The 20,230-nt window shown below is 35.6% G+C and overlaps 3 protein-coding genes across 8 annotated transcripts; all 3 read left to right on the forward strand.

Annotated features, from left to right (window-relative positions):
- Positions 1–1,545: 1,545 nt before the first annotated feature.
- Positions 1,546–5,983, forward strand: LOC118062484 (acetate--CoA ligase CCL3). The gene is made up of 3 exons (XM_035076258.2): positions 1,546–1,907; positions 3,744–4,331; positions 4,797–5,983. Exons 1-3 carry the CDS (start codon positions 1,692–1,694, stop codon positions 5,691–5,693), a joined length of 1,701 nt encoding a protein of 566 aa, XP_034932149.1. The 5' UTR covers positions 1,546–1,691; the 3' UTR covers positions 5,694–5,983.
- Positions 5,984–8,949: 2,966 nt separating this feature from the next.
- LOC118062487 (putative beta-D-xylosidase) lies at positions 8,950–14,843 on the forward strand. The gene is made up of 6 exons (XM_035076262.2): positions 8,950–9,673; positions 11,254–11,532; positions 12,264–12,433; positions 12,553–12,998; positions 13,105–13,518; positions 13,639–14,843. Exons 1-6 carry the CDS (start codon positions 9,266–9,268, stop codon positions 14,235–14,237), a joined length of 2,316 nt encoding a protein of 771 aa, XP_034932153.1. The 5' UTR covers positions 8,950–9,265; the 3' UTR covers positions 14,238–14,843.
- Positions 14,844–16,441: 1,598 nt separating this feature from the next.
- LOC118062548 (uncharacterized) lies at positions 16,442–20,139 on the forward strand. 6 transcript variants are annotated; one of them, XM_073410810.1, is made up of 7 exons: positions 16,458–16,768; positions 17,008–17,095; positions 18,714–18,776; positions 18,905–18,952; positions 19,531–19,593; positions 19,810–19,905; positions 19,972–20,139. In XM_073410810.1, exons 2-7 carry the CDS (start codon positions 17,045–17,047, stop codon positions 19,984–19,986), a joined length of 336 nt encoding a protein of 111 aa, XP_073266911.1. In that variant the 5' UTR covers positions 16,458–16,768; positions 17,008–17,044; the 3' UTR covers positions 19,987–20,139. The 6 variants fall into 6 exon arrangements, with proteins under 6 accessions (XP_034932248.1, XP_073266911.1, XP_034932246.1 ...); XM_035076355.2 differs by having other exon boundaries at positions 16,459–16,768; positions 17,032–17,095; XM_035076354.2 differs by having other exon boundaries at positions 16,461–16,768; positions 17,035–17,095.
- Positions 20,140–20,230: the final 91 nt, after the last annotated feature.

Raw genomic sequence — 20,230 nt, forward strand, 5'->3', positions numbered from 1 at the left:
CTTAACAATAGCTAAAACAACAAGGTTAAGGATAAAAAAAAAATTGGAAATAAGTTTTACTTTTAATATTAATTTAATAACTTTATTATTTTTTCTAAATGCAAAAATTACTTATATGTCCTGATCAGTTTAATAATAACTAATAAACCTTTTATAAAAATATCATATTATTTTCAATAACTTAGTTCATTGCTAAAAGACAATAAACACCTTCTACTCGCTAACGCTTGCTAAGAAAGTTTGGCTTTTAAATTATATTTTATATTTATTAAAATATCAAATTAACTTTTAAGCTTAATAATAGTTAAAAAAAACAAGGAAAGGACTTTTGGAAGTGTATTAAATAAGTTTTGCTTTTAATATTAATTTAATAACTTTATTATTTTTCTTAAATGCAAAAATACTTATATTAATTTAATAATAACTGAAAAACCTTATAAAAAATATCATATTATTTCCCTAACAACTAGTTCATCGTTTATTTAGAAAAGTAAATTGATCATTATACTATTCCCATAAATAATATATCATCCTACAATAAATAATGTTTTCCCCTTTTATTAACACGGCTTGAAAATGAGTTTTGAAAAGGAAAAAACTGATAAAGAATGGCCCTAAAAGCGTTAAAACCGGAAAAAACAATAATAAAAATAAACTATTTAATACAATCCTTATCAGAAATTCTAAAATTTATTCAAGGTTCAAATTCTCGCCCCCTAATTTTTTTTTTTTTCTAAGAATAGTGGGATGAAGCCAAACACCGAAAAATGTGCTGCCAACAAGGTCCTTGCACATGTGAGCGTATGAAATATAGTGTTCCTGTGTTTTTTTTTTTAAAAATTAAAATTATATATTTTTTTAAAATTAAATTTTTATATCTTTTAAATTATTTTAATACATTTATCTTAAAAATAATTTTTTTAAAATAAAATAAATATTATTTTAATATAAAAAATACTTTTAAAAATAATCATAACAACACTCAGCAACAATCAAGCTCGTTTGAACGCCCTTCATTTCACCTTGATTTAACGTCCACGTTCATGCTCCCCTGAGGTCGCTAATTGGCAATGCTTTTGGTTTTTGTCGTGTTGTTGCTTGCTCTTGTTACAGCTGTTACTTTTAGTTTTAATTTAAAATATATTTATAAAAAATTATTGCTAAGAGTATTACGCAATTAAAATTAGTTAATATTATTAACCATAAATATAAAAACGCTTAATTTTATTAACCGTAGTAGATAAGAATGGTGTTTAACATTATATTTTGAAAGTATTTTATTAAAAAATTTAAATATTTTTATTTATTTATTTTAAATTAATATTTATTTTGATATTTTTAAATTATTTTGATGGGGTGATGTAAAAAATAATTTTTTTAAAATAAAAAAAATATTATTTTAAAATAAAAAATATTTTTAAAAATATCTACTATTATATTTTTAAACATAACGTGAAAAAAATGACTTTTTCCTCTTGTCAAATATATATATTTTAATGTGGGAGCAAAAACACCTGTCCACTGCATTATCATACAATCCCTAGCTAGCTGGCTAACAAAATAAAAAACAATACCTTTCAGTAGTATTTATATTTATCTATTCCCTACCCAAAATAGAAAAACTACCAAGAGAGTCTTGGAGGAAGAGCAAAACAGATACAGAGAGAAGAAATATAGCCCTCCTCCTGAAGATGGGGAAGACGAGAGATATCGATGATCTACCAAAAAACCCAGCAAACTACACGTCTTTGACCCCACTGTGGTTCCTGGAGAGAGCTGCCACTGTACACCCTACAAGAATATCTATTGTCCATGAGTCAGTACAGTACACGTGGCAAGAAACTTACCAACGTTGCCGCCGATTTGCTTCTGCTCTGTCCAACCGCTCTCTTGGCCTTGGTAGCACGGTATGTACACTACTACTACTCTTGATCATCCTTTTTTGTTCTAAGTTGTGCTTGGCTCTTTCTTACAAATAAAAGGAAAATGATGGGCTCTGAATTGTCTTTCTCTCTCTCCGGGTTTTTTTTTTTTTTTTTTTTTTTTTAATTCTGGTGTTGTGTATTTGTTATGAATTTTGTTCAAAATTTTCCATTTTATTTTATTTTATTCCTTCTTTCCATTCGAGCTGTTTAAATTCCTTTCCTAGCTGGGATCGAAAATGAAAAGGTTTGATTTAATCGTATATATATATTTTTTGGATATTCAAGAAGCACATGTTGTTCGTTAAATATTATGGAGTTGAGGGGTTGTGGTGTAAATTGAACTTGAAAAGGTGTTTGATGAGTTTGCTATTTTTCATCGTGAATATGTGGGCGAGACACTAGGAAGCTGCCTAATTTACCACAAGAATGCAAAGCTAACAAAAAATTGTTTTGGTGAATTGCCATACTCATTGAGGCAAAAGCTGTGGTTTGTACTCAATTATGATATACCCCAGAAGAAAAAAGAACCCTGTGCGATGTACGAATCGTCACCAATCAGAGTGAGTTTTGCAGATCGTGATTACACTACATTCCTATAGTTAAGTTCTCGAGCGTGATAATTCAACAGTTAGGAAATACCAGCTTAGTTACATCCGAGAAGAAAATCAATGAACCAAGCTGGGGCCGCTTGGATTGATAAAAAAGAAGAGAGATTTTGTCCTTCTGGTGCTGGAGATGTTCATTTGATAATAGTCTTCAATGCGGATAATTGAAATCATGATACTATGGCACTACATTTTGGCAGTTGGCATCTACATCAAATGTCTCTTGCTAGGTGGTGTTTAGCTTCAAATTAATTTTTGTAGTGTTTTTGGATTGTATTTGATTTTTTTTTTAGCTTTAAATTAATTTTTTTAGTGTTTTTGGATTGTTTTGATATTACGATATCAAAATACTATTTTGATGATTATCCTAGCGAAAAACACTTTGAAAAACAACCGCTACCACGTTTTCTAATACCTTTCATTTTGTTGCTGGAGTTTTATATGAACACGTTACTGGTTCTCAAATTTCCCTGTATGCTGAGCCTCTTCCACTTTATCATGCATCCAAACTTGTCAATTTTAGCACTCAAAATTTCTACAACTGCGTGAGTCCTGTATCTGCCCGTGTTGGCCTTTTGTGTTTTCTGCTAAGATTGCATATTCTCTCCCACTGCTGTCCAGCTTGATTGTATTTTCCTCTATTCACATGAGTATTCAAAGTAAAACCCAGTTTCTGCTCTTCACCTGTCGGACAAACTGTTGAGCACGGATAAGCAGGCAATAAAACTATGCCTTGGAGCATGTAAAGGCTACCATACCGACTTAAACCATTCAACCCTGCATTTTGTACTCCTTAATGATTCCTACATGCTTTCTGTAAGTGAACTTTCCTGCAGGAGAAAATTTCCAGTGAAAATAGTGCCATGGATTGATAAAATTCTGACCATCGCAGTCCTTTAGTGATAAAATTTCTTTTATTCTCACATAATTTTTCTCTGAAATGTATTAAGGTAATAAGTAGTTCTATAGTTAGTTATTTATGTCGTACCTTTGCATAACATGTTTTGCATGCTTCAAATTTGAAAATTACTTATTGTTCTGATGGTGTTTGTTTCTGTTTACATGCCACTGGATCTCTAAATGACAGATAATGTCTGAAACTATTTAACTTTCATATCGTGCTAGATCTGATTCATTGGGTTTACTATGCCTTGTATTTTAGGTTGTATTCGAGCTCAAAGCTTAATAATATCTTCCTAATTTATCCTGGCAGGTGGCAGTAATTGCACCTAATGTCCCTGCTTTATATGAAGCACATTTTGGAGTTCCAATGGCAGGAGCTGTTGTAAACTGCGTTAATATTCGTCTAAATGCTCAAGCTATTGCTTTTCTTCTAGGTCATTCAAAATCTGAAGTTGTGATGGTGGACCAAGAGTTTTTCGCTCCGGTGGAGGAAGCTTTAAAAATCTGGGAAGGTAATGAAAAGAATTTTAAATCTCCACTATTGGTTGTCATAGGTGATAAAAGCTGCGATCCAAAGTCTCTGGAATATGCTTTAGGAAGAGGAGCCATTGAATATGAGAAGTTCCTTGAAAGTGGTGACCCTGAGTTTGACTGGAAACCACCTGAGGATGAGTGGCAGAGCATTGCCTTGGGTTATACTTCTGGTACAACTTCCAGCCCCAAAGGAGTGGTGCTGAGCCACCGTGGAGCATATCTCATGTCCTTGAGTAATCCTATTGTTTGGGGGATGGATGAAGGGGCTATTTATCTGTGGACTCTGCCAATGTTCCATTGCAATGGTTGGTGTTTTACTTGGACACTCGCAGCCCTTTGTGTGAAAAGTATATGCCTTCGTCAGGTAATTTTGTATACTGGGCAATCCTGTTTGTTTAGCTTCATAATATGGAAGAATTTTGCTGATGTTATTGTACAACCACATGCACATGTGTGCTTTTCTCGATTTCAAAATAGCTAATTTCATTTACTTGGATGGTCAATTTGTGTGTAGTCAAGCATCTATACCTAGATAAACCCAAATTTTTGTGGTGGTCTAGTCTGTTTAGAAGGTCAGGTTCTCTAGTTAAATTCAGTAACAATTTGAACAGGGAGTGGAGAGCTATATTTGGAAAAGAAGTCAGCTTGTAGTCTTGCATGACATGAGGTCCTGGTTTTTCCAGTGTGCCTTTGTAAATTAGGCTTGCTTACAGAAGTCTCATGCAATATTGTGCACTGAACAGTGCCTATATAGATACTTATTTCATGAAATTCCCCGTGCAATATTCTACACTTGGATGATTACAAGATGATCCCCTGTTTTCTACAGGTAACAGCTAAGGCAATCTATTCAGCCATAGCATATGCTGGCGTCAGTCACTTCTGTGCTGCACCTGTGGTACTTAACACCATAATCAATGCTTCAAAGGAGGAGACTATCCTTCCTCTACCCCGTTTGGTGCATGTAATGACAGCTGGTGCTGCCCCTCCCCCTTCTGTACTCTTCTCTATGTCAGAAAAAGGCTTCCGCGTGACACATACCTATGGACTCTCAGAAACTTATGGCCCCTCCACAGTGTGTGCATGGAAGCCTGAGTGGGACTCGCTTCCCCCAATAAAACAAGCACGTCTCAATGCTCGCCAAGGTGTTCGATATGTTGGCTTGGAGAGGCTAGATGTTGTTGACACTAAAACCATGAAACCTGTCCCTGCAGATGGAAAAACCATGGGAGAAATCGTGATGAGAGGCAATGTTGTGATGAAGGGCTACTTAAAGAACCCAAAAGCCAACGAGGAAGCTTTTGCAAATGGATGGTTTCATTCCGGGGATCTTGGTGTAAAGAATCCCGATGGATATATAGAAATTAAGGATAGATCAAAGGACATTATCATCTCTGGAGGTGAAAACATAAGTAGCGTGGAGGTGGAAAACGTATTGTACATGCACCCAGCTATCTATGAGGTATCGGTGGTAGCTCGACAACATGAGCGCTGGGGCGAGTCACCGTGTGCTTTTGTGACTTTGAAACCTGAAATGGAAAAATCTGATAAACAACAATTGATTGATGATATAATGAAGTTTTCTCGGTCAAATATGCCTGCTTACTGGGTTCCAAGATCAATAGTGTTCGGGCCTCTGCCAAAAACAGCGACAGGGAAGATTCAGAAACACGTCCTCAGGGCCAAGGCAAGAGAGATGGGACCTATCAAGGAGAGTAAGTTGTAGCTAATATTCCGGTGCAAAAGACTTCTGGCTGTTGAAAATGTCATCTCGTGCCATGGTAATAAAGCTAGTGCTTGAAAAGCCTACTAGAAATAAATTCTTGGACTCCTCTTTTTAGATGATTATACCCATCTTCGAGAGAGTGGAGCCCTCCAATGTGTTATGATTATTTTTGCACTTCAAGATGGTAGGATCCCTGGGGGGTTTTAAGACTATCAAAATGGGTTTTCAGACTTTCAATGTTTCTATGTGTAGAGTAGTAACTATAATTGATGGATATCGTTTCAATTCTACTTGGTTTTTGTTTTTTGTTTGTTGGTAACGAAGGGGGCTTAACGCCACCAAAAAAAGAAGAAGAAAAGAGGCACACGCTCTAGAAAAAGAGAGGAGTCGAGGACATTTAAACACTTCAACAATCTAATTCCAGCGACGAAGCCTCCTAATTTGTTTGAGAAGCACAAATGTTATCCATACATGGCGCAGAAAGTGTAATGGGATTCAGGGGAAACATCCATTCGAAATAATATCCACATTAAAGAAGGTGGATTCAATTCAAATGGTAGGGGTCCCAAATGATAACAAGTTAACAACCATCTAGATACGATGGAAGTAATTTAAATTGTTTGGGGAACTCCATCCCTGAACTTGTGAATAGGTATTTCTCGACCCCAACTATGATGCAAGTTGGATATTCGAAATGACCAAAATATAGTAATATATATTAGATGTGTTTGAGATTGTAGTGTATTGTGTTTTCAAATATAATTTTATTTGTTTGAAATTATAGTAAAATAATTTTTTTTATTATTGACACTAACACATCAAGATTATAAAAAAAAAACTAAAAAAATTAATTTAATATTTTTTTAAATTAAAAATACTTTCAAAAAAATATTAAAAAACAAAAGCAAACGCACTCTCAAATAAACCCTTTTAAACTTAAATTGCGATGATTGCTCTCAAGATATTAAGCTCGATCTATATCCATCAATATCCATGTCTTAAGGGTGGACTAAGCACGTCAAATTAAAGTTTGGCCACTAAATAATTTTGACATTCTAAAAAATTTTTGAATAGTTTTTTTTTTAAATTTAATTTTTTTAAAAAAAATTAAAATTTTTTATGTGTTTTGAATAGTTTTAATATACTGATTTTAAAAATAATTTTTTTTAAATTAAATAAATATTATTTTAATATAAAAATTATTTTAAAAAATAATCATGACATTTTCGAATACATTTTCAAACAAGATTGAAAGATGAAGCGAACATTACGTGTAAACTTGTCTAAGCAACATGAATTCCTTACGACAGAAGCAAAATGGATAAGGTCAGGACAGCTGCAAATTGGTTGGTTGGAAATTAAGGATGTACAATGGCATTGATGGTATTTGCAATGCAACGGATAAGAATGCTTTATCCAACCAACATCCCCAGCCCATGCAAGATTGCGGCAAGCATAGTTTTAAGATGGTGGCCGCCTGATTCAAAACTCAGATTTTAAGTTTTGATCATTTACTAAATCAGCTGGATTATTTTTTTTAAAATTAAAATGTTATTATTTTAATAAAAAATAAAATAAAAATAAAAGTCAATAGATTTGAGACGGCTCTTGACCAGGTCACGCCGGATCGTCGGGTCAACCTACCGGGTCAGTGGGGTCACACCAAATATTTTTTTTCTTTATTTTTTTTTTAATTTAATCCGATTCCAGTTCTGAATCGGCCATATCTCAGGTCGACATATTAAATCAGATTTTAAAACTATGGTTAGGAGTTTTAAGTTATCCCTATCACCAAGAGCTGGTGATATTATGAACGATCCAGTGAGGCCAATTCGGGCCAGTCCTGGGCCCCATCTCCCAACTAAACATCTCCTTCATTCTAGAGGACCCCCCTCCCTCTAAATAATATATCTGGACCAAATTTTAAATATTATAGAAAATTCCTCGGATAAAACATGTTTTATATTAAAACTGGATATTCATAAAAGAATAATGTATGTGGCATATGTCTGGTTCCAAATACAGAGCAGAAGATTTGCATCTTCTTTACCATCTAATCAATTCTGTAGCCTCGTTGGCTTCGTTATCACTGCTTGCGGAATTAATTAAACTCATTTTATAATTATTTAATATTAATATATTTTTTTAAGTTTCAACATTCTCCTTTACCATTAATTAAATAGCTAATGGTAACTGAATAAGAATGTTAATCTTTTTTCTACGATACTATTTTTTCCCATATTTTTTCTCCCCCCCCTCCGAAGAATTTCTCAAGTGTCATATTGATATCATTTCACAAAAATCCTTAAAAAACTAAAAAAAATCTAAACATGACGTAAAATAAGTGGTCCTGACACTGGACGTTGAACAATTGAGGGAAATACTGGAATTATATGGAAACTCTGATGTTGAGATTGTAAAATTTAACTTAAGGAGGTTTAAGTCAAATATTGTAGAATCTGCAGAGGGTCGGAATACAATTTATACAAAAACAAATCAAAATACTGCATGCTTTATATTGTGTGGATGTACTTGGATATTGTAGCATATATACCATATCAGCTCCATGTCCACCGTTTTTTTTTTTTTAATGAATTCCACCCTATATCCACATTTAAACTGTCATATCCATTAATCCAAACCATGTTATTTATCCAATAAAGAATGGATGAAGACATAAGAAGCTTAATATATATATATATATATATATATATATATATATATATATATATATAGTTCCTGGCATTTCTGTCAAGCTTGCCACGGGTGTATCTATCTGACTCACAACCAAAGAATACAAGCCTCGGGTAAAAGAACCTACATACAAAACGACAGTTCAAAAGATGAAAAAGTTTGTCAGTGAGAAGGATATGAGTCACGAGATTGCTTTCTTTTTAGACAGTGAACCCAAAGTGATATCACGAGTGTGAAATTTATACTAGACAGACGTGTGCAGTCCTCTCAGTTATATAGCTGGTTATATATAACCTTTCTCTGTGAAAACAGTTCTTCCTTTTCTTCAATGTAGAAAAAAAAAAAAAAAAGGAAGGAAGGAAAGAAAGAAAACAAGCTCCAAGTGGGTACCATTCTGAAAAACTAGAACAGCTGAGGATAGCAATATTCCACATTTAGTGCGGCTAACGTGACATTAACGTACAAAAATATTATCATCTTAGAGAGATTCTCTGATCCGTGACTATATCTATCAAATATTATATATAGGGTTCACTCTCATTTTCAACGGCCGTGCTAGGTTTTGGCTAATATTATTGTTAAAAGAAAAGCAGTCTTAACTCCTCAGTCCTCCAAGTGAGCTTAGCCAGTAGTGGCCATCAAAGTGCCAACTGCGTGCCCTACTAACCATCTCAATCACAGACACACACAGTCTCTCTAGGCAGTAACTGTGTTTGTGTTTAGCTTCGTTTGTTGTAATATCTTGACGTGGGAACCTAATCAATAAATATTGAACCAATTTCCTCACATTCAAAACGCAACCTCCCTCTATATAAACCTTATCTCTTAACCTAGCTGTACTACAACAAGCAGCAACAACATTACGCATCTGGCTCAACATGGCTGACACAATCAACGCACTCCCATGTCTTTCCTTTCTATTGTTTCTTCTTTGCTTATCCAATCACACTGTAGAATGCCGGGCACCTTTCGCTTGTGACGCAAAAAATGGGCTAACAAGAAGCTTGAAGTTCTGTAGGGTTAATATGCCATTGCACGGGAGAGTGAGGGATTTGATTGGGAGGCTGACATTGCAAGAGAAGATTGGGCTGTTAGTCAACAACGCTGCTGCTGTACCTAGGCTTGGCATTCAAGGGTATGAATGGTGGTCTGAGGCTCTTCATGGTGTGTCCAATGTGGGACCAGGGACCAAGTTTGGTGGGGCCTTTCCTGGGGCCACTAGCTTCCCTCAAGTTATCACTACTGCCGCTTCCTTCAATGAGTCTCTGTGGGAGGAAATCGGACGGGTGAGAATCCTTGAAAATCTTCTTCTTTCACCATGCCTTACTGTATTTCTTAGCATAGAAGTTTTCTATAATTTTTTTTAACCAGGAAGTTAACTAGCTTTCTATCGAGGAATGCTACTCGACAATATGACCCCAAAAGCGTCCTTATCTCCGCCCTCTCGAAATGTCACAATTCAAGTCTAATCTCTTGTATAACCAAAGTAACTCTTGTCCAGCCTCTATAAAAGTTCTTCCTGCGAAGCAAAGAGGATATTGTTGACTCGAATGATCTGAATCTTGAACTTGCTAGCTTGAAAAAACACAAGACAAACAGTTTACTACTACTTTTAAGACAATATTTTAAGGCTGTTTTTTCAAACTATTACTAGAAAAGGTTTGTTTGGATGCCTTCCATACCAATATGTCAGCCAAAATTAAAGAAGAAATAATTACGAAGGGAGAGTGATTTTGGCACGGGCACCTTACACATCCCATGCCTAGTGTGCACTATGACCGTTGGTCCACTTCTCCCATGTGTCACATTTTCCCTTCGCAGCCTTTGATTTTAGTTACGTAGGAAAAGTGTTAAAACTGTTTAAGCTTTAAGAGAGTGCTTCTGGTTCAATGTTGGGTCTACAAGTAGGGGGGGGGGGGGGTGAAGCCAATTGCAAGGATCCAGTGAATTTTCTCCTGGGTTCGGTTAGAAATGATGGGGGGGAAATTCTCTCTCTTGCAAGTTATAATTAAAGTGCATAGTCATTAATTGAAGGACTGATCCAAGGCAAAAAATGAAAAAGAAATGGAGCGCTACTGACCTATTCTCTGACTTGTAATTAGTCCTTGAAAACTCCATGGCGCCAACTTTTAGCCTGTCCCTATCTATCATGATCGATGCTAAACTTATTCTTTCATTGCAATTATGTTGCTATAACTAGTTTTGTACATTTCTATAAAGTTATAAATATGTAACGAGGGTGTGATGTGTCTCTTATGGTAAGATTTTCTTTCTTTCCGTCTCTTTTGTTTTCGCTCGTCAATTTTCACATGCTACTTATAAGGAAAACCTTTAATATAGTTGACTATTATTAAAATAATAATAATAATAATCAATGACCTCTAGGAGGGAATATCTATATATCTACTCTCATATATATATATATATATATATATATATATATATATTTCACCTCATCTTTTTATGGAAATTTAGAAATCTTAAAATATTAAGTTGTTGGCCTACTTTGCCCTTGGATGATCACATTTTACATGGAAGATATGAATAATCAATAGTGATATTTACTTATGTGGAGCTGCGAAATGCTGTCACTAGTAAAGATGCATGCGCTAATTATATGGTGTTGATAGTTAAAAAGTTGGAATATTAATTCTTAGTTCGAACATTAATTTGTTAAGAGTGTTCAAAGGCCGTCATTTAACGTATACATTTACCCATTTTTAATAATTTAAAAGTGAGAAGGTATTGGAACCTGGGAGAAATTAGTATTATTGTCCCAAAAAAAAGCAATCATTCGATCCATTAATTAGCATTTGGGATTTTGCAAAAATTATACACTTTAATGATATAAGATATTATCGTCCAGGTAGTGTCTGATGAAGCAAGGGCAATGTTCAACGGAGGGACGGCTGGCTTGACATATTGGAGTCCAAACGTGAATGTATTCCGTGACCCCAGGTGGGGTCGAGGGCAGGAAACTCCTGGTGAAGACCCTGTTGTTGCTGGGAAATATGCTGCAAGCTACGTTAGGGGACTCCAAGGTAACAGTCGTTTCAGACTAAAAGTTGCTGCCTGCTGCAAACACTACACCGCTTATGATCTTGATAATTGGAATGGAGTGGATCGGTACCGCTTCAATGCCATAGTAAGTCATTCTTAACTTGTAGTGTCTGTATCTCACCATCATCATCACTATTATTCGCAAAATTATTCAGAGTTTGTAACCATCTTTGGGCAATTTAGCTACTTTATCTAGGGCAAGTTTTGATTCAATGGGTAGTTCATGATTCTCACCTAAACTCACAGTAGCCATGTGCAAATTAGGACCACTCTATAACCAAGAGGGGTAGCTAGTGGCGTGGAACTAAATTTTTTCTTTAGCAAACCATAGCCATCTCGGGCACAACTTAGAAGTGAGTTTGGCATATTTGTTTCAACATTTAGGACACTCAACGTGTTACCTGTCAGATCTGTTTGTCATGACTTTTAACTGAGGCTTTTCTCGTGACCTGTAATGTTATCCTTGGAATAATCGAACGATTACGACGTTCTTGTTGCGTTGTGATCTTTATCATCAATTGTTGCTAACATTATAAGCAATAACAGCTCTATCGTAAATACACTGGAATATTTATTTATTTATTTATTTTATAAATTTGCCATTAATTTCAAGTAAAGGTCCTGGTTGAACTGTGAGGTTAAGCCATATTTTACATATCTATGTGCACGAACAAATCCCAATGCCCTCTTCTTGAACCGAAAAAGGAACGAAATTATATCCACAACTCGGTAAACACTCCGAGCTATATATGAGCTGTGAGTGTGTTCGCCGAAGTGAATTCACGAGTCTTAATTTTTCGGTGGTGATTTGTGAAGGTAAGCAAGCAAGACTTGGAAGACACATATGATGTACCGTTCAAGTCCTGTGTGGTGGAAGGGAAAGTGGCCAGCGTAATGTGCTCTTACAATCAAGTCAACGGAAAGCCCACTTGTGCTGATCCTAACCTCCTTAAAAACACCATCCGTGGTGAATGGCGTCTTAATGGGTGAGTTGCGTCATCAACACCCTAGAACATATCGTGTTAAATTGCCGGAGTAAATTATTTATTATTTATTTTTTATTTTGATGGGCTTCTCATCTAAATCTGTTGACGGGCCCAAACAGATACATTGTATCCGACTGTGACTCAGTTAAGGTACTCTATGAGAACCAACACTACACTGCCACACCAGAAGAAGCAGCTGCGGCCACTATTAAAGCAGGCCTAGATTTGGACTGTGGCCCATTCCTGGCTATCCACACCGAGAATGCTGTGAAGGGAGGGTTGCTAAATGAAGAAGATGTAAACATGGCCTTAGCCAATACAATAACTGTCCAGATGAGACTCGGCTTGTTTGATGGAGAGCCATCAGCCCAGCCGTTTGGTAACTTGGGCCCAAGAGATGTTTGCACTCCAGCCCACCAACAACTGGCTCTCCACGCGGCCCAACAAGGCATTGTTTTGCTTCAAAATCGTGGGCGGACCTTGCCTCTGTCCAGAACCAATCTTACTGTGGCAGCAATTGGGCCCAATGCCGATGTTACCGTTACCATGATAGGAAATTATGCTGGTATGTCCCAGATTTGCATTTTTTTCTTCTAAATATCTGTAAAATATTAAGTTCATTTGTCATGTGACATTCATAGGAGAGTTTTAGCCTTTGCCTTCTAATGTAGGTGTTGCATGTGGCTATACCACTCCTCTTCAAGGGATTAGTAGATATGCTAAGACCATTCATCAATCTGGATGCATTGACGTGGCCTGCAATGGGAACCAACAATTTGGTATGGCCGAGGCTGCAGCCAGTCAAGCTGATGCAACTGTTCTTGTAATGGGGCTTGATCAATCTATAGAAGCAGAGTTTAGGGATAGGAAAGACCTTCTCTTACCTGGATACCAACAAGAACTTATATCAAGGGTGGCTAGGGCATCAAGAGGTCCAACTATATTGGTTCTGATGAGCGGTGGTCCAATCGACGTCTCATTTGCTAAGAATGATCCTCGTATTGGTGCTATATTGTGGGCTGGATATCCTGGACAGGCTGGTGGTGCTGCTATCGCTGATGTTTTGTTTGGAACAACGAATCCAGGTATATATAATTTTAATAAATTTTCTTTTGCGGGCTTGATAATTGAACATCAATGCGAGGACCATTGTGTTAAGACTATTCAAGATGAGCACTGATGCACCTCTACGGTTGTTGTTCCAGGTGGGAAGCTGCCGATGACATGGTATCCACAGGACTACCTTGCTAAGGTGCCGATGACGAACATGGGAATGAGAGCAGACCCTTCAAGAGGTTATCCAGGTAGAACCTACAGATTCTACAAGGGGCCCGTTGTGTTCCCCTTTGGACATGGAAGGAGTTACACCACCTTTGCTCACTCCTTAGTGCAAGCTCCAAAGGAGGTTGCGGTGCCGTTTACAAGTCTCTATGCCTTGCAAAACACCACTGCTGCCAGGAATTCGATCAGGGTTTCGCACGCAAACTGCGAGCCACTCGTCTTAGGCGTTCACATCGATGTGAAGAACACCGGAGATATGGATGGAGCTCACACGCTTCTCGTGTTCTCCAGTCCACCAGAAGGAAAATGGTCAACAAACAAAAAACTGATTGGTTTTGAAAAGGTTCATCTAGTAGCAGGATCTGAAAAACGAGTCAAGATTGACATTCCTGTGTGTAAGCACTTGAGTGTCGTGGACCGATTCGGAATTCGAAGACTTCCAATCGGCAAACATGATCTTCACATTGGAGATCTTAAGCATTCTATTTCACTCCAAGCAAATCTAGAGGAGATCAAATCCTAATAACTCAGAACGTTATATAAACAGAACAAATAGGTATTGTGAGTCTCAATAATTCAGATGCGAATAGGTATTGATTCCCGACTCATTAAGTTCGAAAAAACAAAAAAATCGATCCGTGTGAAAAAAAAATTAGTCAAAGGTCTTCAAGCCAGGCACATCGCCGGCAAAAAGAAATTTGTCAAAATGTTTGATTATTTTTATTAATGTTTAATTAAATAAAAATATATTATAATAAATAAAATTAGTTAAATGTCTCATTTTGTAAAATTAAATATTTTAATATATATTTGTTTGTTGATTTTTAATGATTATTTATTTATTAACACATATAATTTTCTATTTATTTAATTACATATACACATAAAATTTTTAATTAATTTATATTAAAAAAAATTAAATTATAAAAATACGTTTAGAAAATTTCATATACAACTTTTTTTAGAAAATTAAAATATCTTATCCATGACGAAACAGTTATAAGAGATTTATTGTGACCTGTACATTTTTTTGCAGTGATTTTTTTTTTTTGGAATGCAGTCTTGGCTAGAATGAGGTGCTAGATGATTTCGATCAATTGCAAAATCACACCTGCTTTGCTTGTGTAAATCTTTGTTTACAATTGTTTCTACCGTGGTCTTGTTTCTAACCAAACTGGTCTGAACCTATGGAAGGTGGACACCTTGGAATATGATGTCTAGTTGTCTACTACTGTTTTCTTTTCTTTTCTGAAACCTATATGGACAACTTGTCGGAGAAAGCTTTGAAATTCCCATCCAATGGAGACATGATTCAGAACGAGGAAGGTGGACAAGTACTTGAGATTCCCCTTTCAAAAAATGGCAGAAAAAAAACACGAGTAAAGACAGCTTATTTTTGGGTAAACTTCAATTTTTCTCAGAGATTTGTCGATGTTATAATTGTAGTTTTCAACAAGTTTCAACGATGCCCATGATCACAAACCGTTAAGGATCCTAGTCTTGGATTTATGCTTTTGAATTTCTAAGATTTATAGCTGTTTTCGAGAGATATTACAAGATATATGTGAATTTATGACGGGAAAAAAGAGAAAAAGAAAGGAGATATATGTTAATCACTTTATATAAAAAAAAAAAATTGAAAAGTTTTTGGAAACTATATAAAGAGACAACGTTGGAAAAACGGAACATTGATGAATCCAAAGGAACAAACAAATGTAGTTTACCTCTGGTTTTTATTTTTCTGTTCTTGCTAAGATGGACTGAAGATTTCACATGCAATCATGAAGTATTTGAAGTTATATCATGACAGGGACTGCACACAAGAAATGACCATCTTAGCTGCTTGAGATCGATCCCTCCGTCCTCCCTGTCGTTTTACTGTGATTTTGATGTTGCAGCTTCTTACATCTCTAAAACGCTTTAAGAGTATTATGGTCAAACATGATTCTGTGGCTACTTGCAAGAATTGCAGCTAATTAGATTCTTCTGCACTGCAAGTTGGATTTGCAAACGCTGCTGACGTTTTAACACCTCGAGAAGTTTTTTTTTTTAAAAAAGAAAAGCTGAAGAAATAAAGAGGCTGCCATTGTTTCTCCACATATTTTCTCAGTTTTAATTTAATACAAGAGGTTGCTAATTCTTTAAGAGTTTGTAACATTAAATATATTGTATGTTATGTTGACAAACAGAGAGATTGGTTTGATTTTAATCCATGACAACAAATGCTAGCATTTAATTAATGAGGAGGGTATAAAAGTGACAAGATATTTATATTTCTCTATGAAAGTATCTTTCGTTTTTTAAGTTAATCTTAATAAGAGATTAAGCCAGTGGAGGGATTTCTTACCTATGGTGAAATAAATAACGAAATTAATACAATATTCTCAAATCAAGAAAATCGCTAAATAAATAAATCAGTACAAAACGTGAAAGTGTCGGTAACCGAGGATGTGTTGTAGCGTGAGATCGTTAGGAGCTGGGTTTGCCATGGACCGACCTCTATTGATGTTGATTTCCTAACTGCGCAAACCATAGTCTAATTCCTTTGATATTTAATTGCTGACAAAAAATAATTAAATAAAAACTTATATTATAATATTATATTTACACACGCGCGCGCAAACACGTGCATATATATATATATATATATATATATATATATATATATATATTTTTTTTTTTCAAACATGCAAGTTACATACAAGATACATAATAAATACAAGCAGTTGTCCACCATTAAACCTCATTTCCACCCACCGCCACTCCTCTTCCTTATCATACTGGAGTCTTGTTAAGTTAGCCTTTTGTTTCCAAGTTTGCTTCTAATATTTCCTTGTATATATCTATAGACGCCTTTTCTCTTCTACTTTTTCCATCTTGTTTTTAATTTTTAATTTTTCTTATATATATATATATCTCCCTTTACCCATATAGTATATTCTTATCTCACCTTTTCACTCTCAAGAACAATCCCATTCTCTCTCTCCATTGGCCCTTCTTTCCTTAACGTCTCTGTCCTTTCACTCTTGCATATCTTCCTTTCTCTGCAGCAAGGTAATGGAAAGATCCCTCTCCTATATCTCTCTCTCTCTCTCTTGCACTGGCACATAACACATGCACGCACCTTCTTTTCTCACCGCGGGCTGCGAGCACCGTGGCCCTTGTGTATAAGGGCTCCTTCGCGGCCATTTTTTTGCCGGCGTTACTTGGGCTGCTAAGGAGTGGTGGCATCCAATCTCTTTGATCTTTAATCCCACTCGCCAATTCTAAGAGCTGTTTTTTGTCTTTACAAGTTTTTGTGTTTGATTCATTGATAGCAGGAGAGAAGAGATGGCAGATTGCAACAGAAACGAAGACTTCTATGGTTCTCAAGAGATCAAGGTACGTTCAAAACCCGATTGGCCAATGACATTTTCTTAATTAGGAAATCAAAATAAGATATTTTTTTATTAGCAGAATAAGACGATATATTATTACTAACATAGACATTAAATAACGACTAAAATAGTAAAGTGTTTGAAGCACGCATCACGCGAGGTGACCATAAAATGTTATGGTGCTGAGCGTTATGGGACCTCACGTACTCCCCAATCGAGCTCGTTCAAGGCGACAGAGCTGCCTCTTCGAATTCAATATCGACTAGCTAGTTTGTAGTTTAGGCCCAGGCAAGTACTCGAGCGGCATCATATTTTTTTTTTCCCTTCAAAAAGTTTTCGTTTTGAAGTTATCCCTTCTAATAAATAAATAAATATATATAGCATAAAAATAGTTGTTGTTTATTTATTTATTAGCATGGATATGATATATAAAAGCTAGATGAAAGTGTCGTCGATGATCAATGGGAATGACAGTTGTCAACTTTACTTGAATATCTCTAGTCATTAATTATTTAGATTTGGTGGTAGATTATGCAGTGATTTAATTTGACGGTGTTACCATAATTGTTTTTTTTTTACTTAATTTATCTAAAACAAGGGACTAAGCATAGGTGGTATTTTTAGGGCTGGGCCCAAATAAATCTCTTTACACAAGATTTTTATTGGTGTAAAATTAGTAGCATGTGATCCTTCCTCATCACAGCCATTGAAATATCTGCGGTCCCGACATCTAAAATGCTGACATCACTGACATTCTTTGAGGTGTCGCCAATGTACAAATTACGTACCACACAGTATCCCATAAGACTTTACCCAATAGAGCTGTCGAATTTCAGTTTTGTTGACCGCGCGTGCACTCGTAAATGTGAAAGGGTTCAAGTAGCCACCTCCCGCTGCCTGTAATTTTTTTCTTACTGCATAGGCACGCTTGAGATATTGATTTAAATGGTAAATCGAGTTTTTGGGTCAAATATATGGAAACGTTGCGAAAAAGAATTGGTTTCTTAATTTTGTTTGCCTTCCTAATCCGTTGATGTGGTCAAAGTAAACGATCATTTAGACTGCGAGATCTGGTCCGCTGTACCTAACTAAGCTTTTGAGTGCTAACTCGGGGGGTCAACGTTTTGTTTTTTGGGTGTAAAATGAAGTGGGTGGTGTTTGTTGACCGTAATTTTTAAATTTAATTTAATTTTTTTGTTTTTTAAAATCCATTTGATATCAAAATAATTTTTTTAAAAAATATTATTAAAGTCTAGTAGCAAGAGAAACTGTTTCAATTCCATCTGTCTTTCACATTGCAAGAATTAAGGTACACACAAGTTGTGACTGCTGCTTGTGTGTCATTCGCTAGAAAGATGACTCGTATAGGTAGCTAGGCACGGAAGAGCCTGTCCATGTGTAAGTGCACGGCCCTAGTGCTCCGCCCCACTAACGGAGGCCCAGCGTGTATGAGATGACGGAAAATTGAGTGATTTTATTATGCTACCAAACATTCCCTTCAATGCTTTGTTGATGTTTATAGTCAATTTACAACATATATTTCTTTTCTTGGAAAAAAGATTGTTGAAGATTTTTTTCAAACTTGCCACATCCAAAGGTGATCATTAGTTTTTTCATTACAGGTAGCATCCATGACCAAGAAATATGGAGGGCTTGCACCCAAGAAGAAGCCCTTGATTTCAAAGGTAAGCTAAGTAACATAATTTATCAAGTGAATCTGTACTCTATATATATATATATATATATATATATATATATATATATATATATATAAACATGATAGATGAGAACGACCCTTTAATAATGCCCGCAGGACCATGAGCGTGCTTTCTTTGATTCAGCAGACTGGGCATTATGCAAGGTACTCTTTTCATTACCGTAGAAAAAATCACAAATTTTCATGTCTTGTCCCGTCAGTACTATTTTCTGTTTGACAGTTGCTTTAATTACAATCAACGGTCCCCATCTTTTGCCTTTAATAACCTGTTTTTGCACTCATAATCTAGGTTTTGTTTTTGTTTTTGGGAATTTTTAAGTTTATTTTGCTTTAAATATATCTTTTTTAAAAAATATTATTTTAATGTATTTTAAAAAACAAATTTAATCACAATCCTATTAAATCTATTCTTAAAAAACTAATTTAAGCCTTGGAGTTTTGAATTTCAGATAAACATACTCCATTGATCTATTCTTAAAAGTCAAGATTTAAAATAAAAAAGTTAAACTACAAGAAATCGAACGGAATTCTTGATAAAGTGCAAGCACTGTGTATATAAATAATTACCTCATTTACTGGGTGCAGAGCAGAGGAGAGAATTTTAATCGCGAAATATAAAATAAAATAAAATAATACTTATTGATTTTTTACTGACCTGTCTGTGCCTGAAACTCTATACATCTCACCTCTTTGTCTTTGTATTTTCTCCCTTCCTCCGACAGCAAGGAGCCGGAGTGAATCAAACGTCAACAGTGGCAATAGAAACTTTGCGACCAAAACTACAGGTAGTAATAATTTACACCCTTCTGTTTTTATTTTTCGTCTCTTTCCCCCCCTGTAACGAGCCAGAGATAATCTTAGCCCCTTCTCCTTCCTCCAGCACCCAAAAAAAAAAAAAGAGAAAAAAGTGGAATGATTATCTTGGAGCGCAAGATCCATTAAAACTTGTTTTAAACAGAGAATTATGCTTAGATGATTGTGCTCTCCTTGACAAACTGCAGAGAACACCTCACCATACACTCCCGCCTAGGAGACCAGCTTGTACCTCTGGTAGCAACGTGAGTCTTGACATGGATCGCGTAACATGTTCTTATCAGGTTAAGTTTTGATGCTTTTACCATAATTCACTGGCTTTCTGTGATCTTGTCTTGTTGTTATTGCAGGCAGACTTGGATTGATTGAATGCTCGGATCAGGAAGAGATTTAGTGTTTTTCCAATCTTATCTATATCCATGAAGATTGTACACATTGCAATCGGCCTTTGAATGGTGATGATCTCGACTATTTTTAATAAAGGAGTTTAGTTATGAGAGAGAAATTAAATATTTGCAGTCCTCGCGTGCTTTATAATTTGAAAAGATTAATAAATTATTCACTAGGATGGGAATTCTCTGACTCGGCGTAATCACCCTTCCGTCCTTC

The sequence above is a fragment of the Populus alba genome, chromosome 8 (assembly GCF_005239225.2).
Source record: "Populus alba chromosome 8, ASM523922v2, whole genome shotgun sequence".
In the NCBI taxonomy this organism is placed as follows: domain Eukaryota; kingdom Viridiplantae; phylum Streptophyta; class Magnoliopsida; order Malpighiales; family Salicaceae; genus Populus; species Populus alba.